Raw genomic sequence first — 20,586 nt, forward strand, 5'->3', positions numbered from 1 at the left:
GGCAAACGCTCTTTTCAATCTCATATTGATAAAAAAACATACATGATTAAAAACAGGATGACCTGTGCCTCACGTTATGTTATCTATCTTATCTCCTGTTTATGTGGGGTCCAATACATTGGCCGTACCATTAGACGTCTCAGTCATCGTTGGTCAGAACATTATCGCAGTATTATAATAAACAAGAAATCCCATAGTGTCATTAGTCATTGTCATCACAAACATGGAGGGAATCCGAATTGTTATTCCATTATCCCGATAGAGGAGACTAGCAATTCACATATTCACAATCGGTTCCTCAGATTGAGAAGGAGAGAGACATACTGGATCCACAAGTTGAAAACTATACACCCTATGGGATTAAATTTAAATGTGGATCTGGCAGCGTTCTAATGTCTCCCTCCTTCTCCACCTTTAGGAATTATCACTATTATGTTTTTTATTGTTAGAGGACTATGGTCTTCATGTTATATAATTTGGTATAGGGTTGATATAGGTTCTTTATTGATACTTCATTATTGTCAGCACTAGATTTATATTAAATTAATTATTTATATTTTATTTTGGTATCATTAGAATAGATGTATTTTGTTACCACGAACCTGATTAGTTCATGAACACTTAGAGGGATTAATAATAGAGTAAGGGTGATGGGGGGATGGAGTTAAGTAATGACAGATATAGTCCCTTTATTTATATTTGAATACATATATTTGATATATATATATGTTATAATAATTATTGTTAACTGGGAACTATATCTGTTGTGGGATCTCAGAGAACAGAACTAAACAACTAGAAAAACTAATTGTATGAGAAATACAATAGGATTTACAGCAGAGATTGCCACAAATTGTTTATCATATAAACTCCAAAAAAATGGATTTCAGATAGATTTTATGTTTTTATAAAAAGTTCCATAACATTCATACCTTATAATCTTTATTGAATAAACTAGGAACCAACATTCACACAGTGGTAGCGGTTAGAGAATTAAAAACACTTAAACCCATTCATGCATATTAGTTATATATAGATATATGGATCAACATGGGCATACTTGTAATTATATAAAAGTAAGCTAAGCCCTTACAATCCGAGGGCTATATTAACTTTTAACTATTAGTCTAAAGTAGGCACCATGAATGACCCGTTTTTAGTCAAAAAGTTTGTATAATTTTTGCACTAGGGTAAGCAGTTAAAAACGGCAGACAGGAGAGACACTCCTGCTGGACCCCTGACGCGCGTTTCACAGAACGCTTCCTCAGAGGGGGTGCGGGCCGCCGCTACCCGACGTTATTTATGTGTCTATTGAGCCCACCTTCCTAACATCATAGGTTGCCCAGTGTGTGAGGTCGATATCCGATTGGTTCGCGGATCTGTCATTCAGGCTGGTTAGCTCTGACGTGGATTGACTTACCACGCAACCGGAGGGCGTAAGTATTGGGCGTGTTTCTAAGAGTGATAGAACCAGTCACAATTGGTATGCTGGGGGTGTGTGAGAACTACTCTGTGATGATAGGACGATCACATGGTAGTGTAAACAAAAGATTCAGATCGTATATCACATTCGCTTGCAAAGCTACAAGAGATCATATTGAAACTTTCAAATGTAAAAATTATTATAGATATAATAATAGTTTCAATCGATGATCAGAACGATCATAGGTGGAGAGCTTGAAAAAACTGGATACATCAAAATGCCGTCCGAGTGCTTTTATGATAATAAAAAAACGGCAAGATGCAGAGAAGTTCTGAATTAGCACTGCTGGTGCATATAATCAAAATAATATATAAGACTGTATGCATATTCTGAAGTGTCTGCAAATTCTTAGATGAAGTGCTTTTAACATAATTAGGGTGTATTGTAGACTTCTAGTCTATTGTCCGCACCAGATATAGAGGATATTTAACAGGAATATTATGTCCTAAAAAATGATGCTGATCAGTACTGTTATGCATATTTTTACTGAATGAAAAATTAATAATATAGGATACTCCTGGATAGAAATATATATTCTCTTTATCGATATTTACAATTTACAATAGACTGACCTCATGAAGTAGTGTAAATATAGATTGAGTTCAAATTATAATGTTAGATGTTACGAATATACAGACAATCTGTATTGTTAATAATAAAATTGTAATTCTGAACTGCAAACATAATGAGAAGTTTAATGTTTTTTTTAGGATATTGAATCATTGATCAAAAAGAGCCAGGTACCTAGTTGTATATAAAGCCAGGGGATCACGATATTCAGTGTTGGAAAATGCTTGAAACTATAAGTGAATGATGTGGTATTAATGATGATGATGGTGAAAATTGGTGATGAGAAAAAATCAAATGGGGTTTTTTGATTTTTTCTCATCACCAATTTTCACCATCATCATCATTAATACCACATCATTCACTTATAGTTTCAAGCATTTTCCAACACTGAATATCGTGATCCCCTGGCTTTATATACAACTAGGTACCTGGCTCTTTTTGATCAATGATTCAATATCCTAAAAAAAAACATTAAACTTCTCATTATGTTTGCAGTTCAGAATTACAATTTTATTATTAACAATACAGATTGTCTGTATATTCGTAACATCTAACATTATAATTTGAACTCAATCTATATTTACACTACTTCATGAGGTCAGTCTATTGTAAATTGTAAATATCGATAAAGAGAATATATATTTCTATCCAGGAGTATCCTATATTATTAATTTTTCATTCAGTAAAAATATGCATAACAGTACTGATCAGCATCATTTTTTAGGACATAATATTCCTGTTAAATATCCTCTATATCTGGTGCGGACAATAGACTAGAAGTCTACAATACACCCTAATTATGTTAAAAGCACTTCATCTAAGAATTTGCAGACACTTCAGAATATGCATACAGTCTTATATATTATTTTGATTATATGCACCAGCAGTGCTAATTCAGAACTTCTCTGCATCTTGCCGTTTTTTTATTATCATAAAAGCACTCGGACGGCATTTTGATGTATCCAGTTTTTTCAAGCTCTCCACCTATGATCGTTCTGATCATCGATTGAAACTATTATTATATCTATAATAATTTTTACATTTGAAAGTTTCAATATGATCTCTTGTAGCTTTGCAAGCGAATGTGATATACGATCTGAATCTTTTGTTTACACTACCATGTGATCGTCCTATCATCACAGAGTAGTTCTCACACACCCCCAGCATACCAATTGTGACTGGTTCTATCACTCTTAGAAACACGCCCAATACTTACGCCCTCCGGTTGCGTGGTAAGTCAATCCACGTCAGAGCTAACCAGCCTGAATGACAGATCCGCGAACCAATCGGATATCGACCTCACACACTGGGCAACCTATGATGTTAGGAAGGTGGGCTCAATAGACACATAAATAACGTCGGGTAGCGGCGGCCCGCACCCCCTCTGAGGAAGCGTTCTGTGAAACGCGCGTCAGGGGTCCAGCAGGAGTGTCTCTCCTGTCTGCCGTTTTTAACTGCTTACCCTAGTGCAAAAATTATACAAACTTTTTGACTAAAAACGGGTCATTCATGGTGCCTACTTTAGACTAATAGTTAAAAGTTAATATAGCCCTCGGATTGTAAGGGCTTAGCTTACTTTTATATAATTACAAGTATGCCCATGTTGATCCATATATCTATATATAACTAATATGCATGAATGGGTTTAAGTGTTTTTAATTCTCTAACCGCTACCACTGTGTGAATGTTGGTTCCTAGTTTATTCAATAAAGATTATAAGGTATGAATGTTATGGAACTTTTTATAAAAACATAAAATCTATCTGAAATCCATTTTTTTGGAGTTTATATGATAAACAATTTGTGGCAATCTCTGCTGTAAATCCTATTGTATTTCTCATACAATTAGTTTTTCTAGTTGTTTAGGGATTAATAATAGGTTAATATTATATTAGAAATTAATATTCAATTTTTGTATTTAAAAATCATATAATGTAGGAATTAATTATTATTAGTAGTATAGTTTATAGTCAACACTAGTTAGCACGAAGTTGGTTTAAGAACTATTTTTATAACCCCAACACTACATAAATAAGTTTCCCATTGGGCACTATTATCAACACATTTAGTTTTCAGATATATGACAGATTATATCATATTATCAATATATATGTATATATTGTCCCTTCATATAGACCATGTTGTACCCATGTGGTGGTAGTGGTACTATTACTGAGTGATATGGGTCTCGATTTGTTGAATAGGAATCGTTAATCTAGGGGTATTCTATATATATAGATATTTTGGTACAATTCTCAATTGCTTTACCATTCATTACTATAATACTGGTATACGTTCACATAAAAAATTAAAAATAAAAATAAAAATTAAAAATAAAAATCACAAATCCATATGAGGAGGTACGGGCATATGGGTAAACTATCATATTCCTACAAATTGGGCATTGTTGTGAAGTTTGAACTAATTCATTTATAAGTATTATTTGCCTACCATGTCCCAGCCCATTTTGCTATTGCAAACCTCAATATGGTGCAGTCGGAAGAATTCTGCTTGCTGCACCCATTATATAATATAGAGAATTATTTACGATTGGGAGAGGTGTGTAGCTAGCAGATCATTGGCCTATAGTGATATGGGCGCGCATAGAATTTAGATCTGTCTATAGTGACCAGGGATCCCTAAATAAATAAATGTTTGGGTACACAATATTCATCTGATCAGACATAATATATTCTATCACTACTTCATGCCCTGCTAAAAGTTGTAATTTTCCAAAAAATCTAGCGTCAAGAGATGCAGGATATATGGGTAAACTGACCATATTAGAAAGAACATGTGAATGTCAAATTGATTATAGCATTATGTATATTTATTAGTAAGTATTGTTTAGGAAAGTATTATGTATTGTGATAGCTGTGCCTGCTATCGAAAACCTCATTGTGGTGTAGTTGGATTACTCCGCCGGCTGCACCCGCTATCTAATATAGAGAATGATGACAAGCCATAAAGGGGTGTGTAGCTGGTGAGGTCTCTGATTGGTCCACAACGATGTGGGCGTATATGTACTTTAGATTTGCTTGTAGTTACACGGGATCATCAATATTTTGACATGCAGAAACTTCATTTATTTATTAACTCTAAAAATGATCTTATTGATATTGTATTTTACTCAGTATGTTGTGTTTTGTAAGATCGGGGATACTATGATCACGCACATCACATTTACCTAAAGAATACTACTGAGAGCGGATAAGTTGTATTTAGTGATGTGCGTTCAATAATATCCCGGATTCGCCCTAAGCCATTTGGGCGTTGTCTTCATTCCTGATAGGAGATTGGTTGTTAGTTCTGTTATAAGGTAGCAAGGTAGAGTGTAACAAATTATAAAGCCTGATGAAACGGCATTGTTAGCCGAGAAACGCGTTGCACAGCAACTTTTAAATGTTTTTAATAAACTGACTTTTTATCACTCTTCCTTGCTCCTGTGGGTTTTGTGATCACCCTACATTGACAGCTACTGGATCTTTATTAAGCTGTTTATTGCCGCCTACCACGGAGGTTGTTTGGAGAGACCGGACCATTGCTATTAGCACCTGGGCTTCAGCAATTGCTTGGCAGATTCGCCATTGAGGAGTCAGCCGAACGGCTCTGAAGTTTCGGCTTGCCTATTATTGCACTGTATGTGCAGTCACGTTTGTGAGTATATTACCTTGAGCACTATCGATAGATTTTCAGTTTGTATTGGAACTTGCTGCACAAAGAGCGCCTCTTCTTTTTCTGTCTTTCAGGACACTTATATTTTCTGCTTACAACTTGGAGAGAGCAGCTCACCACTGGATTGATGAACTGTATCCATCCTGGGTTAAAACCCATTCAAAAGGACTTTATCACAATATTGGTTATCATATGTTCACCTTATTTGTAACTCTAATATTTTATTCATTTATTGGCACATTTAATTTACATTTATTTATACATAATTATTTATTTTATAGCATATTCAATTAGGTTTATCACTGGTATATATATACATTTTGATTTATCCGGTTTGGCGCACCCTTTATTTTGTTGGTTAGCACAGCAGTTGTATTGTGTCTAAACCTCTCATTGTATTTTTTGTATTTAAGTTACAATTAAACCTAACACTACACTATCATTAAATAAATTAAATTAATTAACTACAAGTAGCTACAATTAAATACAATTAAATAAACTAACAATTTATATTTAGATTTATTAAAATAATATTTAAGTTAGGGGGGTGTTAGGGTTAGTGTTAGACAGGTTTAGGGGTTAATTAGTTTAATATAGATGGCGACGGTATAGGGGGGCAGGATAGGAGTTAATAAATTTATTATAGGTGGCGGCGGTGTAGGGGGGGCAGATTAGGGGTTAATAAATTTAATATAGGTGGCGGCGGGATCCGGGAGCAGCGGTTTAGGGGTTAAACAATTTATTTAGTTGCGGCGGGGTACGGGATCCGCAGGATATTGGTTAATAACTTTATTATAGGTGGCGGCGGTATGGGGGGGCAGGATAGGGGTTAATAGGTATTATGTAGGTGGTGGAGGGGTCCGGGAGCGGCGGTTTAGGGGTTAATACATTTATTATAGTTGTGGCGGGGCTCCGGGGCAGCGGTATAGGGGGTAGAACAGTATAGTATAGTGTGAGTGCTTAGTGACAGCTTATCAATAAAGCTGTAAAAATTCCGAAGAGCAGCGAGATTGGATGAGTGATAACTATCACAGTCCGCTGCTCATCGCCCAGTACTTGGTGCACAGCTTTTTGACAGCTTTTTTGATAACTTTGGTGAACGTTTTCAGGTCAGCGGCGGCGATGGTGGGCGAGCTTAGGGGAGCTTATTGGGGCCGGCGAAGGCAGGTACGTACGGAGCTTGATAACTAGAGGCCATAATCTGAAGTGGTTAGATCTTAAGCGGTTACGCTAGTGTCTAGGACACTGCCCGCTGTAAACCTGTGTTACAAATTCAAAAGATATACCATTTCTTAGATATACTAAGTAGTAGTGTTGTATAATATGAGTTTAAGCAGTAATGCGCAAGTGTCGATGACACTGACCACTGAGAATTGGAGAAATTATACTAAAACATCCATAGTAGTACATGGAATGTCACCGTAGATATTAATGTAAGCAGTTACGCTGCCCGCTATTAGTATATTTGTAACAAGTAAAGCAAAAGTATTAGTTCCCTATGTAGCAGTATAATAAAATATAATCTACGGTGTTAACATCTTAAGCGGTTACGCTAGTGTCAAAGACAGTGCCCGCTGTTAATCTAAGTCACAAATGTAATAGATATACCAGTTCCTAGATGTACTAGGTAGCAATATTGTATGATATGTGCTTAAGCGGTAATGCGCAAGTGTCTATGACACTGCCCGCTGTGAATTAAAGAAAATGGTAGTTACAATTTACAAATGAATCAACGTATTAAATAGATGTGGCTAAACCATCAATATCCTGGTTGCTGTGCACTATATTATATCCACATAATATATTCTTTTAACAATTACACTAGTGTCTCGGACACTTCCTGTTATTGAAGTTAATAAGATTAACCCCCTATATATTAAAGACACTAATATTATTATTGTTGGTTATGGTCTAAAGCGGTATCACGCTAGTGTCAGCAACACTGCCCTCTAAACCAAATAAGGAGGATATAATACCGGATTCTTAAGTTGCTTATAGCATATGAAGAATAGCATGTTAAAAAGAGAATCCCCTGATAAACGGAATATATAATAGCATATGTTAGATTTGTGTTTTTATATGGGTATTCGTTATTACAAAAATTTACATGAAACTATTAAAAGTTAATTTTTAATTAAACAACCTTCTTGTTCCTTCTGTCTTTACACACTAGAAATTATATTCTATCCTTGATGATTATGAGTGGCTGAGTGCTAGCATGCAGGTACACTCTCAGTAATTTTACTCTTACATTACCAATTTCCTGTCCAGAGATTCTATTTTGTATGTTGCTGTCCACATATGTGGCACAGGCTCTCCATATATTTAACACCTTTACAGGGGTTAAATACATAAAATAGAAAGGAATTTATTTCAGTAGAGCATTTTAGTTTTCAACAGACCATTTTATTTGTACACCCTCTTGTACCCCTCTACACCATCACAGATATGAGGATAATATTCAGGTCTGATGCCAATGCATTTAAGGGGTAGTATACGGGTGCTGGTTTCATGCCGTGAAATCCTGTGTCACTAGATTAAACATGTTGCTCTCTAGTGAAGTCTGCCACTTGCCCCAGTGCCGCTGAATCTCAGCCTGAACCTGCACAAACAGAATACATTAGTTACATTATATACAAGATAAACATGCTGCTCACATGCTGCACAATTCATACAAGATCCAATAGGTCATTTAAAGGTTTATCCCCTATTAGTTCTGTATAATCAGAATATCATTTATATAGACACTTCCTATCAGCCATGCATAAAACAGTCATAAAATTGTACGTATCAAAATGTGTGGAAAATGTATATTTTCTAGAGATATGCAGCCAAGAAAATTGTGTTTCGTGGCTGCACTATTCAGTATTCATTTTGTTTTATACAGAATTTTCAATAAACTTTTTCATTCATTTTCGTTCAAACAAATGTAAATGTTTCAAAGTTACAGGCGAAAAGTTCCCCTGTTGCTACAATACTTACCTTAAAGGGACAGTAAACATAAAAAAAACACTATCTATTAAAATTTTTATCTTTAACGTTCCTAGATTTTAATATTTTAAAAACATTTTAATTTAAAATATATTAATATACTTTCTTTGAAATTTTCTTAGTGACTATTCGTATGACTGCCCCTCACTGAATCTACTTCTCCCTGTCCCTACCTCATCCACTTATATCTATTAATCAGTCGCGCCATTGGATTATTATGGATGCGCACCGTTTTTCTCTAAACAAACAGCCAGATCTCTTGCGCAAAAATAAGTAACCAAAAAAAAGGTAATTTTTATTTATGTGCGTCTTATTTCGCATGCTAAAAATAAGGTGACCAGACCTTCCCTGATTTCTGTGGACAGTCCCCAGATGGAGGATACTGTCCCCGGGAAGACGGTCCGTATAGATGCTGCACGCAGAAGATTTTGAAGTTCTTTATTTTGTTGACAGCAACACAGATGAATAGGACCAGGGCCAGGAGGAAGCGATAGGAAAAGATGGGGGTGGGGGGGTTACGGATTTGGAGCAAAAGATCTTGTGCTTTGCTGACACCAGGGAAATATATCTGTCTGGGGCATACCTCCACTCACTAGCAGTGATTGTCACTCTTCCAGTTCCCTCTACTTACTCATCCTCTCTCTATCACTGTCACTAAAAGAGATGCCAGGGTGAATAGGGGCCACGGCAGAGGGAACAGGAAGGCTAGCCTGGGCAGACTAATCCACATTGGTGGAAGCGCTCTGTTATACTTCAAATCAGATCCTGGAGTGAGGAGTTCCTACCCGGAGCTACACATTTGAAGTGTGTGGGGGAAGGAGGCAGGCTATACTAAGTGATTGACAGATAGCTCAGCATGCTAAGGCACTGTGGCTGAGCTCTGTAGCAACCCAAGGGTTGCAGGTTCGATCCCCGGCGAGGTCCACTCAGCCTTTCATCCTTCTGATGTCGATAAAATGAGCAGTGCCTTGAGACCCTTATGGGTGATTAGCCGTGCCTTACAAGTACCCAAAACATACATACATTGACATAAACATTTGAAAACTAAAAATAAATGAAATAATAAAGAAAAATTTTTTTTATTTTGCATTATAATAGATTTTAAGTTTAAAAAATAAATGTTGAATATAAATATGTAAATATATTTTTTGAAAAAAAGCAATGTTAACTGTCCCTTTAATGTGCTCTGGAGAGCATGAAGAGCGCGCTAAGGTAAGTATTAACCACTTAAAAAAATAAAAGAAAACAAATGAATATTGACGATTTCATTTTTTCAGTATTATTTCATTTTCTTTCATTTTCGTTGGTGCATTTATTTCGACATTTGTTTCATTAAAACAAAACAAAAATCTAATTTTTGTGCCGAATGTGCATTTGCATGAAAATTAATAAGCATCTCTTTTCATTAAATTTTAACAAGCAAGATTGTAAACAATTGTGTTTATTTCTAAACACTATAGACAAAAGAAGAAGAGGTTAGCCTTATAACCTATCAGTGCCTAGATACACCCTCATATATATATATATATATATATATAGTAAAGTAGAAAGGAGTTGCAAGCAGCGGTCTTAAAAGCAAACAGTCTTTATTAGAATATAGGATAAAAACACTCCATGAAGTGGCACAAATGCATACACAACATTAGTCCGCTAACATGTTTATACACAGTATATATATATATTTTTTTTTTTATACACAGTATATATATATATATATATATATTTATTTATACACAGTATATATATATATATATTTATTTATACACAGTATATATATATATATATATATTTATACACAGTATATATATATATATATATATATATATATTTATTTATACACAGTATATATATATATATATTTATTTATACACAGTATATATATATTTATTTATACACAGTATATATATATATATATATTTATACACAGTATATATATATTTATTTATACACAGTATATATATATATTTATATATATATATATATATATATTTATTTATACACAGTATATATATATATATATATATATATATATTTATTTATACACAGTATATATATATATTTATTTATACACAGTATATATATATATTTATTTATACACAGTATATATATATTTATTTATACACAGTATATATATATATATATTTATTTATACACAGTATATATATATATATATATATTTATTTATACACAGTATATATATATTTATTTATACACAGTAAATATATATATATTTATTTATACACAATATATATATATATATATATATATATATTTATTTATACACAGTATATATATATATATATTTATTTATACACAGTATATATATATATATATATATATATATATATATATTTATTTATACACAGTATATATATATATATATATATATATATATTTATACACAGTATATATATATATATATATATATATATATATATATATATATATATATTTATACACAGTATATATATATATATATATTTATTTATACACAGTATATATATATATATATATATATATATATATTTATTTATACACAGTATATATATATATATATATTTATTTATACACAGTATATATATATATATATATATATGTATATATATATATATATATATATATATATATATATATATTTATTTATACACAGTATATATATATATTTATTTATACACAGTATATATATATATATATATTTATTTATACACAGTATATATATATATATATATATATATTTATTTATACACAGTATATATATATATATTTATTTATACACAGTATATATATATATATTTATTTATACACAGTATATATATATATATATTTATTTATACACAGTATATATATATATTTATTTATACACAGTATATATATATATATATATATTTATTTATACACAATATATATATATATATATATATATATTTATTTATACACAGTATATATATATATATTTATTTATACACAGTATATATATATATATTTATTTATACACAGTATATATATATATATTTATTTATACACAGTATATATATATATATATTAACATTTATGTTTCTCTCTCAGATAATTATACTGGTGATTCCCTAATTCACAACATTATGTTATTAGATAGGAAGAAAAATCACTGCACCGGGTATATCAGGCTATACAAAAGGCAACTTTATTTTCTTTCACCTGCAATACATTGTAAATCACCATGCACAGTTTGTCTTTGCTCAGCTCTCACCTCTCCATTCAAGAAGCAATATAGCAATGCCACAATGAATCCCTGTGAAGAGAACATGCAGCAATCAGAGAACAGCATATAATAAATGCAGTAAGTGTGGAATGATTTTCAGTAGCATATGATCAATACTTAAGGATCCTTTGTGTGATACAAACCAAAGTCTTCCATCAAACTAGTAGAATCCAAGCTCCCCTATAAACTCCTGCAATGTGCCATCATTCTTACATGTATATGTTGTTTAATCCAACATTACCCTACACCTCTTAATACTTATTATGATACATTCTCCCCTTCCTCTCTCTCATATGCTCTGAGGTCAAACACTTACTTTGTTGTCTGTGTTTTTGTTTGTATTTTGCTCTAGTCTCACCCCCTACCTCATATTCATATGCAATATGATTCAGCTTACCGCACCTATTCAGCCATATCTTGCATATTCATATATTTAAATCAAAACACTAACAAACACCACTATACCGTACACACACTCTTCTGCATACACACATGCACTAATATTCAACTGTACTTCTGTACAAATACATGCATCCTCTAATGCGCACACCAGCAGCATATTAGTGATTTATGGCTTCAAATATGAGGCAGACTCAGCTATGGTTTCAAACTTTAAAATATGTAGTGTTAGCATATGATGTAATAAAGTTTTGTATTACTATGGGAATATTGGGGACTAAGTCATTATTTAACCAACTTATTGATGCTTTTATTTGTTAAAATATAATTTTCTTCCCATTTACCATTCTGCTTGTCCTGACATGTAAAGACGCCTTGAAAACCTATTGACATCTTTCAGATGTGACTGTGCTACAGTTCTTACTGGGGGTGCTTAGCTCACAGGAACCTACTCCCACTGACCACTACTAATCAGGGTAAATATTTAGGTTTCTATGAGGTATAACTATTGGCTGCATAATCAATTCCTCCTCCCAGATCATTTTACATCAATCATTGCCATCACTCATGCTGAAGACAAATCTGCTACGCTCCTTCCACCAGCCATCCAGCTTAACACTTTAATAGATGTACAAACATAAGTGGCACAAAACACAAATCACCTGGTTTGAGCCAAGTACAAGTTCAAAGTACAATCTTGCCCAGACTCCAATGTGCTCAGGAAACAAAGCAAAGATCACATAATGTACTCCAAAAAGAGGAATCAGAAGAAGTGTGGATTTGGCAAGTCTCCTGTGGGATAACATTTGAAAATAAATGTTTAATTGTTTTTAGATTACTAGATGAGTTTTATCCTATACACCAAATCTTTGTATTTTTTGTTTACTTTTTTATTTTAAGGGGTCAAAGATGTTGGTTTCTATATAGTAAGCACATATAGGTTATCTTGGTAAGTGAAATAACATTGATAACTCAATAATACAAGTCCTTTTACCATAAACCTTCATGTGATTACTTTATCAGTGTAAACATTTTGAACTAGATCCTAGGTGACCTGCTATAATGAAAAACTCTGGTGACAGCATATTTCATATAGTGGTTCTATTTTGGCAACCTAACCAAACCCACAATGCTATTTGGTGACAGCACACTCTAAATATTTTTGATAATCGGGCCCTATATGAGGTTAACTACAAAATAACAACTCAGAAAAGTGGTTGGACTCAATTCTTAGTCAGCCCACCTATCTTCTGTATAATCCTGATTGCTTCAATCTGGACTGCAGGAATGTTAAGATTAAAGGGTCTTAATTATAGAAGCATCCTGTAGGGGGGATTAGAGTTAAGGGAGTTTGCAATGAAACAATGCAAGTAGGTATTTTGTTTTACTTCTAGTAGGTGAAGCAACTGCCGTTGAAGGTACCAGATGGTTTAGATAAACAGTGGGTTACTCAAGCAGTATAAAATTAATTTGTTAAAGGGACAGTCTAGTCAAAATTAAACTTTCATGATTTAGATCATGCAATTTTAAACAACTTTCCAAATTACTTTTATAATCAAATTTGCTTTGTTCCTTTGGTATTCTTAGTTGAAAGATAAACCTAGGAAGGCTCATGCTAATTTCTAAGTTCTTGAAAGCCGCCTCTTATCTGTATGCATTTGACAGTTTTTCACAGCTAGAGGGCGTAAGTTTATGTGTGCTATATAAATAACATTGTGCTCACGCACGTGGAGTTATTTAAGAGTTAGCACTAAATGCCTGAAATGCAAGTCAATTAAATTAATAGTCATGTGATAAGGGGGCTTTCAAAAGAGGCTTAGATACAAGGTAATCACAGAGGTAAAAAGTGTATTAATATAACTGTGTTGGTTATGCAAAACTGGGGAATGGGTAATAAAGGGATTATCTATCTTTTTAAACAATAAAAAATCTGGAGCAGACTGTCCCTTTAATCTTCACTACCAAGTGTTTTTCTAACCAAAAAAAAACCCCAACAAACATTTGTTCCATAGCTAAAGCATTTAGTAGTAGCTAAAATAAACGGGCATGGACTATGCAGAAGCAAATAACAGCAGCAGTCCGATCATTATTATGTGCCAGTGGCTCCCATAAAAAGCTGTTGCCATTACTTGGGAGCTTCCTTGTTGAGCAGCTAATGTACGATGGCTGATTTACTGCTGTTGACAGTGCCTAGGCTGTAGCTCTTTTGCATTCTGCATTGGATCTTTTTTCCTTTCTTTTTTTTTGTTTGAAGTTTGATATTAATTTAGTTTTCTTAGAAGCGTAAATACTGAAACATTTCCAAATCTTTCAATCTATCTAAAATGTGTGTTATCAACAAACTATAACAATGATTAGACAACATATCCCTTTTTATTTTTTACAAACACACAATATGGTGCAAGCGACCAAACATTTTTATCTTGTAATTTCTTTTTTAAGTAAGAGAGCATGAGTCACCTTGTTCAGTGCTTTCCACTGTAATATATAAATTGTATGCTGTCAAAAGAATGACTCACAATGTTAATTGACTTGTACTATAACTCTTTTATATTTCTTTTATACTACTTAGTAATTTATAGCTTTAAGAAACAGTAGCTCCTTCACAATGTTTCCATACACTATACAGGTATACCTCACTTTACAGAGCTTCACTTTACAGCGCTTTACTAATACAGCGATTTTTGGAGCTGAAGTTCAACCTCTAAGGATTTTGAAACAGTGCTTTAATCATCGTGAGCTTGCGAGAAAAGTGACTGGCACCATTTTGTTATGCACAGTTCACTCTGTTTACAGCATTACAGTTCAATCTGTGTATTAGTGTTGTAGTCTGGCAAACTTTACTACAGTAATTGTCACTATTTTACAGGTACAGTATTTATGGAATAATAATTAAATACTGTGCTGTGCTAGTGTTAAACTAAACGTAGCTTTATTGCACCCCTAATATATGTTAGTTCAAACATGTTTTCTAGTTTTTAAACACAATGGCAAGTGAAAAGAAAGCTAAAACTGCTTTGTTTCACTTTAAGGCGGTTTTCACTTTACAGCGGGGCTCCGATCCCTAACCAGCTGTATGAGCGGGGTATACCTGTATATCTATAATGCCCAGCTTCCTAACAAATGGGGGCCACAGATCAATATTTTAGAAGCCTTAAGGGCCGAATATAAATGTATGGCTACTAAACATACACCTAAAATTGTTCCCTGGACAGAACCAGATTTAGCAAGTACGCTCCGCCTACTGTTTTCCCCTCCAGATACTCCTTTTGAGTTGTGGTCATCTCCAACACAAACATTCTTTAGTTCCACTTTTTCCTGGGGCCACAGAAATGATGGCACACATTCTTAGCTCTGTTTTCCCCCTCATCTATACAATCTCTTGTAGCGGCTCTGTCCGTTCATTGTACATGCTGGAAGCCACCACTGGTACAAAAGGCCTGATGATCAAAATCTCACCAATATGGAGAGAAATCTTGCAAACTCTTTTGGGACTTTTTAGCACTATATTGTAATGCAGGTGTCACTCCTTTACATTCAGAGCCCTACATAACTATGTAAACAACTCTCAAACTAAAATTTGCGAAGAGACTTCTTATATTAATCTCACCAGGGCAGAGAGCTTTAGATCATTGGACCCAAAGTCAAATGCCTGCATACCCCAGTGAATCACTGTTGCATATTTATTGGGTGTAGTAGGAAGTGCCACTATGTGGGATCAATATTTCTTAATATTTTTATAACTGAGCTTTATTTAAAAAAAAATCTATGAATTACAATCTATGAATTTATATACAAAAAACTAAGATTTACTTTTATGCCCATTTAATAACCAGAAACAAACTAAATTGATCATATGAATTTAGTGATTTTAAAAAGAAACTTAGGCCTAGATTTAGAGTTCGGCGGTAAAAGGGCTGTTAACGCTCCGCGGGTTTTTTTCTGGCCGCACCATAAATTTAACTCTGGTATCGAGAGTTCAAACAAATGCTGCGTTAGGCTCCAAAAAAGGAGCGTAGAGCATTTTTACCGCAAATGCAACTCTCGATACCAGAGTTGCTTACGGACGCGGCCGGCATCAAAAACGTGCTCGTGCACGATTCTCCCATAGGAAACAATGGGGCTGTTTGAGCTGAAAAAAAACCTAACACCTGCAAAAAAGCAGCGTTCAGCTCCTAACGCAGCCCCATTGTTTCCTATGGGGAAACACCTCCTAAGTCTGCACCTAACACCCTAACATGTACCCCGAGTCTAAACACCCCTAACCTTACACTTATTAACCCCTAATCTGCCGCCCCCGCTATCGCTGACCCCTGCATTACACTTTTAACCCCTAATCTGCCGCTCCGTAAACCGCCGCCACCTACGTTATCCCTATGTACCCCTAATCTGCTGCCCTAACATCGCCGACCCCTATGTTATATTTATTAACCCCTAATCTGCCCCCCACAACGTCGCCGACACCTACCTACACTTATTAACCCCTAATCTGCCGAGCGGACCTGAGCGCTACTATAATAAAGTTATTAACCCCTAATCCGCCTCACTAACCCTATCATAAATAGTATTAACCCCTAATCTGCCCTCCCTAACATCGCCGACACCTACCTTCAATTATTAACCCCTAATCTGCCGACCGGAGCTCACCGCTATTCTAATAAATGTATTAACCCCTAAAGCTAAGTCTAACCCTAACACTAACACCCCCCTAAGTTAAATATAATTTTTATCTAACGAAATAAATTAACTCTTATTAAATAAATAATTCCTATTTAAAGCTAAATACTTACCTGTAAAATACATCCTAATATAGCTACAATATAAATTATAATTATATTATAGCTATTTTAGGATTAATATTTATTTTACAGGCAACTTTGTAATTATTTTAACCAGGTACAATAGCTATTAAATAGTTAAGAACTATTTAATAGTTACCTAGTTAAAATAATTACAAATTTACCTGTAAAATAAATCCTAACCTAAGATATAATTAAACCTAACACTACCCTATCAATAAAATAATTAAATAAACTACCTACAATTACCTACAATTAACCTAACACTACACTATCAATAAATTAATTAAACACAATTGCTACAAATAAATAACATTAAATAAACTATCTAAAGTACAAAAAATAAAAAAGAACTAAGTTACAGAAAATAATAAAATATTTACAAACATAAGAAAAATATTACAACAATTTTAAACTAATTACACCTACTCTAAGCCCCCTAATAAAATAACAAAGCCCCCCAAAATAAAAAATTCCCTACCCTATTCTAAAATACAAATATTACAAGCTCTTTTACCTTACCAGCCCTGAACAGGGCCCTTTGCGGGGCATGCCCCAAGAATTTCAGCTCTTTTGCCTGTAAAAAAAAACATACTATACCCCCCCCCCAACATTACAACCCACCACCCACATACCCCTAATCTAACCCAAACCCCCCTTAAATAAACCTAACACTACCCCCCTGATGATCTTCCTACCTTGTCTTCACCATGCCAGGTTCACCGATCCGTCCTGGCTCCAAGATCTTCATCCAACCCAAGCGGGGGCTAGACATCCACTGAAGAAGTCCAGAAGAGGGTCCAAAGTCTTCCTCCTATCCGGCAAGAAGAGGACATCCGGACCGGCAAACATCTTCTCCAAGCGGCATCTTCTATCTTCTTCCATCCGATGACGACCGGCTCCATCTTGAAGACCTCCAGCGCGGATCCATCCTCTTCTTCCGACGACTAGACGACGAATGACGGTTCCTTTAAGGGACGTCATCCAAGATGGCGTCCCTCGAATTCCGATTGGCTGATAGGATTCTATCAGCCAATCGGAATTAAGGTAGGAATTTTCTGATTGGCTGATGGAATCAGCCAATCAGAATATAGTTCAATCCGATTGGCTGATCCAATCAGCCAATCAGATTGAGCTCGCATTCTATTGGCTGTTCCGATCAGCCAATAGAATGCGAGCTCAATCTGATTGGCTGATTGGATCAGCCAATCGGATTGAACTATATTCTGATTGGCTGATTCCATCAGCCAATCAGAAAATTCCTACCTTAATTCCGATTGGCTGATAGAATCCTATCAGCCAATCGGAATTCGAGGGACGCCATCTTGGATGACGTCCCTTAAAGGAACCGTCATTCGTCGTCTAGTCGTCGGAAGAAGAGGATGGATCCGCGCTGGAGGTCTTCAAGATGGAGCCGGTCGTCATCGGATGGAAGAAGATAGAAGATGCCGCTTGGAGAAGATGTTTGCCGGTCCGGATGTCCTCTTCTTGCCGGATAGGAGGAAGACTTTGGACCCTCTTCTGGACTTCTTCAGTGGATGTCTAGCCCCCGCTTGGGTTGGATGAAGATCTTGGAGCCAGGACGGATCGGTGAACCTGGCATGGTGAAGACAAGGTAGGAAGATCATCAGGGGGGTAGTGTTAGGTTTATTTAAGGGGGGTTTGGGTTAGATTAGGGGTATGTGGGTGGTGGGTTGTAATGTTGGGGGGGGGTATAGTATGTTTTTTTTTACAGGCAAAAGAGCTGAAATTCTTGGGGCATGCCCCGCAAAGGGCCCTGTTCAGGGCTGGTAAGGTAAAAGAGCTTGTAATATTTGTATTTTAGAATAGGGTAGGGAATTTTTTATTTTGGGGGGCTTTGTTATTTTATTAGGGGGCTTAGAGTAGGTGTAATTAGTTTAAAATTGTTGTAATATTTTTCTTATGTTTGTAAATATTTTATTATTTTCTGTAACTTAGTTCTTTTTTATTTTTTGTACTTTAGATAGTTTATTTAATGTTATTTATTTGTAGCAATTGTGTTTAATTAATTTATTGATAGTGTAGTGTTATGTTAATTGTAGGTAATTGTAGGTAGTTTATTTAATTATTTTATTGATAGGGTAGTGTTAGGTTTAATTATATCTTAGGTTAGGATTTATTTTACAGGTAAATTTGTAATTATTTTAACTAGGTAACTATTAAATAGTTCTTAACTATTTAATAGCTATTGTACCTGGTTAAAATAATTACAAAGTTGCCTGTAAAATAAATATTAATCCTAAAATAGCTATAATATAATTATAATTTATATTGTAGCTATATTAGGATGTATTTTACAGGTAAGTATTTAGCTTTAAATAGGAATTATTTATTTAATAAGAGTTAATTTATTTCGTTAGATAAAAATTATATTTAACTTAGGGGGGTGTTAGTGTTAGGGTTAGACTTAGCTTTAGGGGTTAATACATTTATTAGAATAGCGGTGAGCTCCGGTCGGCAGATTAGGGGTTAATAATTGAAGGTAGGTGTCGGCGATGTTAGGGAGGGCAGATTAGGGGTTAATACTATTTATGATAGGGTTAGTGAGGCGGATTAGGGGTTAATAACTTTATTATAGTAGCGCTCAGGTCTGCTCGGCAGATTAGGGGTTAATAAGTGTAGGTAGGTGTCGGCGACGTTGTGGGGGGCAGATTAGGGGTTAATAAATATAACATAGGGGTCGGCGATGTTAGGGGTAGCAGATTAGGGGTACATAGGGATAACGTAGGTGGCGGCGATTTGCGGTCGGAAGATTAGGGGTTAATTATTTTAAGTAGCTTGCGGCGACGTTGTGGGGGGCAAGTTAGGGGTTAATAGATATAATACAGGGGTCGGCGGTGTTAGGGGCAGCAGATTAGGGGTACATAAGTATAACGTAGGTGGCGGCGATTTGCGGTCGGAAGATTAGGGGTTAATTATTTTAAGTAGCTTGCGGCGACGTTGTGGGGGGCAAGTTAGGGGTTAATAGATATAATACAGGGGTCGGCGGTGTTAGGGGCAGCAGATTAGGGGTACATAAGTATAACGTAGGTGGCGGTCGGCAGATTAGGGGTTAAAAATTTTAATCGAGTGGCGGCGATGTGGGGGGACCTCGGTTTAGGGGTACATAGGTAGTTTATGGGTGTTAGTGTACTTTAGGGTACAGTAGTTAAGAGCTTTATAAACCGGCGTTAGCCAGAAAGCTCTTAACTCCTGCTATTTTCAGGCGGCTGGAATCTTGTCGTTAGAGCTCTAACGCTCACTGCAGAAACGACTCGAAATACCGGCGTTAGAAAGATCCCATTGAAAAGATAGGCTACGCAAATGGCGTAGGGGGATCTGCGGTATGGAAAAGTCGCGGCTGAAAAGTGAGCGTTAGACCCTTTAATCACTGACTCCAAATACCAGCGGGCGCCCAAAACCAGCGTT

At 34.9% G+C, this 20,586-nt stretch overlaps 1 protein-coding gene across 1 annotated transcript in view; it reads right to left on the reverse strand.

Annotated features, from left to right (window-relative positions):
• Positions 1 to 8,236: 8,236 nt before the first annotated feature.
• LOC128663743 (vasoactive intestinal polypeptide receptor-like) overlaps positions 8,237 to 20,586 on the reverse strand; it is a 299,650-nt gene continuing 287,300 nt past the window's right edge. The window contains exons 11-13 of the mRNA XM_053718222.1: positions 13,021 to 13,150; positions 11,948 to 11,989; positions 8,237 to 8,329 (exon numbers count right to left, since the gene is read on the reverse strand). Coding sequence (XP_053574197.1) covers positions 8,237 to 8,329; positions 11,948 to 11,989; positions 13,021 to 13,150 — 265 coding nt within the window. The remainder of the gene's footprint in view (positions 8,330 to 11,947; positions 11,990 to 13,020; positions 13,151 to 20,586) is intronic.

This window comes from Bombina bombina, chromosome 1 (assembly GCF_027579735.1).
Source record: "Bombina bombina isolate aBomBom1 chromosome 1, aBomBom1.pri, whole genome shotgun sequence".
Lineage (NCBI taxonomy): Eukaryota > Metazoa > Chordata > Amphibia > Anura > Bombinatoridae > Bombina > Bombina bombina.